We start from the raw sequence: 5,285 nt of genomic DNA on the forward strand, positions 1-5,285 counted from the left end.
ACACACACACACACAGTAAATAAATAAAATTTTATAAATTTCCTATTTTCCTCCTGGATTATAGAAAAATAGAATTATTTTCATTTCTAATACTTTTGATTTTTTGCATGGAAAATTTTTATATCATGTCAGGTATAATTAAAATTTTTTAACATAGTAGCTTACATGTTTAAGTGATAGTAGTAAAACTGCTAGTACTAGTTTTAAAAAATAGTTGGCAATTTAGAAAAAACAAGTTCAAAGAATATAATAGTAACCATCTTATAGAAAAGTGACAAATTCTTTTTCCTGTGTCTTTAATCTTTGCTTTTAAACAGGATATTCAGGCCCATCTTCTCAATATCAGGTCTCCCTCTACCCTAGAAATATCCTTGGTTTTTAATTTTTGAAAAATCTGATGGGTAAAAACTTTTAATAGTGTCAGTATGGTCTATGGCCATGCCACCCTGAACACGCCCAATCTCCTCTGATCTCAGAAGCTAAGCATGGTTGGGCCTGGTTAGTACTTGGATGGGATAGTGTCCATATGTTCTTGACTGGTGATGCTAAACATGTTTTTACTTATACTCATGCTGTTTTCTTTCATATGTTATTTGGTTTGTTTTTATCATTGTCTTAATTTTTTGTTTGCTGAGACCAAATACCTGACACCCAAAGTTAGAGGCAAGGTTTATCTAGCTTAGTTTATGGAAGTTGCAGTCCATAGTCACTTGGCTCCAGTATACTGTGGCATGGCAGAGGAGCAGCAGTTCATGTTGGGTAGAACGTGGGAGCAGCAGGAGTGAGCCTCCCCTTTTTCTATCCCTTTATAGTCAGTCCAGGCTACAATCTTGTTGATTAGTGCTACCTACCACACCCTTACTCCAAGTATCATACCCTTACTCCACCTTCATACCCTAAATCTAGCTATCTCCAAAACACCCTGCCAATGACTATATGAGCCTTTGGCAGATATTTAGATATAAGCCACAACAACCATAATTATTGATATTCATCATTCTGTATTGATTGTAGGTACTGTGCTGTATTGAGGATATTTCCCTACCCACAATTTTTGTTTACTGCTGTACTTTATTTGAAAATGAGTGAAAATAGATACAGCTTGAGGAAGGAAAAAATTTCCTTCTCCCCTTTAGACACTACATATTTGACCTGCCAGTTATTGAATAATCCATATTTTCCTCTGTTGGTTTGAAATACAGTCTTCACTATGTACTAATACCTTGCTATACATAGTTTCTTCAGAATTTTTCAGCTCTTCTGTAGCATTGCTTTATTTGTTCAGACTTCAGGACAAAATGTAGTAATTGCCTTATGCTGTGGTTTATTTAGTAATCTTCATTCTTGTAAATATAACTTATTTTTTTCTTTAGTATCAGTAAGTTATTAGTACATTGTCACCATCCACAGCTTCATATCTGCAGAATAATGATGAGGAAGTCCTTTGTTTCTGATCAGGGAATTCTTTGCAATCCATTCTGTTGGTGGCAAATGAAGACACTGGTGTGTGTCAAGTAGAGACTTTGAAGGGTGGGTTTGTCTGGCCCTCTGCACCAATACAGAAAAAGCACACATGCAGATGCATAGCAACAATGCCACTTCAGCAGCTTGTCTGCATATAGAAAGAATTGACTAAGTGTATGGTGATATATCATGTTCCATATACTGTTTTAATACAGGCTAATTACTTAATTCAAAACAAGTGTCCATATCAAATTTGAAGGCTGTGAATAATTAACCATAAAAGTAATGCAGACTTATTTTCATTTATTTTGGGTTTGTTTTCTTCCCCTCTTCTAGGAAGCCTTTCCAGTAAATACATGACTCAGGGAAAAGCCTCGGTGAAGAGGAGCCCACAGGAATCATGAGGGAAGGAAGACGCAGCACTCTAAATGACACTCAGGCGTCCTTATTCACTCGGAAAATTAGGTTCATTTCACAGGACACAGCAGCATAGATCAGGCTTCAACTTCACATTCTAGGAAAATGTCAGATTTTTTTTAATATAATGAAATTGTTAATGAAAAAATTTTAATGTCTTATCTACCACCAATCCCCATAGATTTTAATAGAAAGCCATGATATATGTATTTAAGCCAAGTTAAAAGAAAAAATGTAACTATGGGCCAGTATTCAGTGAATATGGCTTCATGGTTTTTAATTCTTTCAAAGCACACTAAAAATGGTGTGCTGATAAAACCCAAGTACATTAACTCCTTTTTTCCTATAAATCCCTTTTTTGTTTTGAAGAGGGGAAATATATTTATTGTTTACTGAATCCTCATGTGGAAGGTATCAAGTGTGTGAACTGCTACTGCTGTACTTAGTACTTCAGAACATTATTTTACCGCTCTCTGTAGAAGTGAACACAGGAACTGAGTCCTATTTATGGGAGCCTCTGTGGGCACAACACACAGTGCCACTGTCAGGGCACTGGTGTTTCCCACTGACATTTAATAAATCAACATTGAACTACTATGCTTGGCAAAAAGAAATCAGGAAAACAAGTGGCCCTGTTTGCCAGTAAAAACATAAAGATGATAAAAGTACTTTTTACTTTTTATGATATTCAGAAATTAGGGAGGAGAACTTTTAACCCCCACCCTAAGATCAGAGCCCGTCTGAGCCAATCCTGAGTGTGGTTGCTCTCTTTCTGGATCTGACTGGAGCCCTCACAGAACTGTTTCTCTTAACTCCACAAGTTTTTCCAAAGTACTACGTGGTCAAAACTATGCCTCGCTTTATTTATCATTTTGAAATAAAATTTCAACCTGTAATTTTACCCACATTACTTTCTAATGAAAGAGTCCTAAATTTCATTAAAGAAAATAATTTCCGGAGGAGGGCCAGTGCAAATGTACACCTCTTGTGCTTCTGCCCCACCACTGTTGTGCAACAGTACAGCCCTGTGCCAGGTGCTAACATGCACACCCCACGGGCTGGCACTGACAACTGCAGAAAGGATTAGTAGAGAAGAGAAGACTCAGAAGATAATGCCTGTGTGCCCTTCTCTTACAAAGCTGGTTTGCCAAGTATGATGGTGCACATGTGTAATCCCAGAATTCTGGAAGGCTTGAAGCGGAAGGATCACAAACTCAATCCCATGTTTGGACAACTAGATGACTTAACAAGACCCTACCTCAAAGTACAAAAGGCTGGAGACTTACTCCGAAGTACCTGAGTTAACCCCTAATACTGTACCAAGAAAAAGGGAAAAGAATTAGAGAACCTATTCTAGCTACAGAAGAATTCTATCAAAAGTAAAAACTTTAGAATTTGCAAGTTCTGGCAAACAATAAAATGGTTGTTCCTCCACAGTTTGAATCCTCGTGATCCTGCAGCCTGGGCTGCCCCTTGTGTGCCCTTCCTCCGTTGCTGAGCTGCCTCTGCCTTCTGGTGGAGTTGCTGCAGCCAACTCTGGCCATACTTTGAAAGACCTGTCGTGCTCTTCTGTTGTCTTCTGGCATTATCAAAGAAGTCAAGTTCAGCCAAATTTGTGTTCCTTTGTAGTTTTTTATTTTCCTGTTGGGGGTACTCCTGTGTTTTTGTTTATCCTTATAATTAAGAAAGTTTCCTCAATCTAGAAATCTGTCTCCAGGGTTGTTTTTTTTTTTTTTTGGGGGGTGAAAGTATCTGCTTTGCTTTTAACCTTAAGCTTAATTTCTACATGATTGGAGAAGTCTATTCTGCTCTTTCTCACAAATTTTTGTCAGTATACTTCAAATTTATTTGAACTTAACTCACCCTTTTTCTTTAACTTAATTTTCTTAGAATCTTCTGATCTGTAATCAGATGACTTATCCATTGTCCTACTAGTCCTCAGCTTCTTAGAAAGTTTTTTTTAATGTCCTTTGTTTTAAAAGTTCCCTACATTTTATTCAACTCCTATATTAGATTCTGCCCAGTGTATTTGGGTTTTAAATTTCTTGACTTCTCACACTAGAGACAGGAATAGTTGAGAACAGTTCTAAGAATGGGTACTTTTGCCTCTTCCCATGGGTGCTACTCACAGGCCCCTTCCTGGAGTGCTATCTGGGAGGTGGGGCATCTGCTCCATGCCAAGCCAAGGACTCAGGGCGTAACTTATCTTTCAAGTACAGCTGGCCTATTTGTCCTAACAAGCACCACCAGTGCCCCTCTACCAAGATTCTCCTTGCCACCTTTTTTCAGAAACAAAAACATGAAATCCTTTCCTTTTGGGGAGTGCAGAAGGGGATGTAGCTGCATCCCTTGCCCTTTTTTATTTTGAGCCTTTTAAGTACCTTGGGATTACAAATTTGTGCCGCACCCAGCGATAAAGTCATTTTTATAGCGGTGATTCAGAAACCTCAATCTAATCCTCAAAAACCCCATGGCTTAGTGTGGACAGTGCCAGCACTGTGCAAGTTGAAAGTTTTTTTTGTTTTTTTTTTTTTTTTTCCCCAGAGCCAGGGATTGAACTCAGGTCCTTGCACTTGCCAGACAAGCACTTATCCAACTGAGCTATCTCCCCAGCCCCTGAAAGATTTTTTTAAGTGTTCTACACAAGATCTTAGTCACAAGGCCAAGAAGCAATTTTAAATATTTTTAGATAGCTCACTTTATTTCCCTTTGAAAATTTGCTTTACGTTGCATATATGCTATGAAGAAAAAATTTTCCCAGGGCTGGTGAGATGGCTCAGTGGTCTAAAGCACCTATTTAGAACAAGCTAAGCTAAGCAAAGCACAGGGACCGCGGTTCAATCCCCCAGCACCACATGCCAGCCAGCCCCACCCCCTGGTGGGCTGAGCTGGCCACACACAAAAAAAATAAATAAATGATAAATAAATTTTTAAAAAGCCTTCTCTAATAAAGAAAAAGAAAAAAGAAAAAATTTTCCCAAATGGAGAAATCCTAGACAGATCGATCAGTGGTGTTTATAGTGTTATTGCTCCCCTCAAAAAAGGAAGAAAAAAAAAACCACTAAAACTAAAGAAGCTCCCAGAATGTTTTCTTTGAAACCAGGTGTGTTTGGGTGGCATCATTTAAAATAGTCATACACTTCACCAGGCAGAATGCTAGATCCCAGCCCTGCTAGTGTGCCAGCTCGGTACAGCAAGCCCCACAACCTTGGGAAGATCATTGCTCTCCTATAAAATAGAAATTATACCTGCCCTTCCAGAGTTGTCAAGGGAAATCTTACTGAGGAAACACTTCTGTGTCTAAAACAATCCTGAAGAACAGTATCAAGCACTTCCCATACCCATTTCGTCTCTACCATAGGACAGGTGCTTCTCTGAGATAAAGGCACTATATATATATATAT

At 38.4% G+C, this 5,285-nt stretch overlaps 1 protein-coding gene across 4 annotated transcripts in view; it reads left to right on the forward strand.

Moving 5' to 3' along the window:
• Positions 1–3,560, forward strand: part of Zcchc6 (zinc finger CCHC-type containing 6) — a 72,605-nt gene extending 69,045 nt beyond the window's left edge. For 3 of the 4 annotated variants that reach the window (XM_023699142.1, XM_023699143.1, XM_023699145.1), the window contains one exon: positions 1,801–3,560. In XM_023699142.1, coding sequence (XP_023554910.1) covers positions 1,801–1,868 — 68 coding nt within the window. In that variant the 3' untranslated portion in view covers positions 1,869–3,560. The remainder of the gene's footprint in view (positions 1–1,800) is intronic. The other variant, XM_004639384.2, reaches the window with a different exon arrangement.
• Positions 3,561–5,285: the final 1,725 nt, after the last annotated feature.

The sequence above is a fragment of the Octodon degus genome, unplaced genomic scaffold (assembly GCF_000260255.1).
Source record: "Octodon degus isolate 3935 unplaced genomic scaffold, OctDeg1.0 scaffold00111, whole genome shotgun sequence".
Classification (NCBI taxonomy): Eukaryota; Metazoa; Chordata; class Mammalia; order Rodentia; family Octodontidae; genus Octodon; species Octodon degus.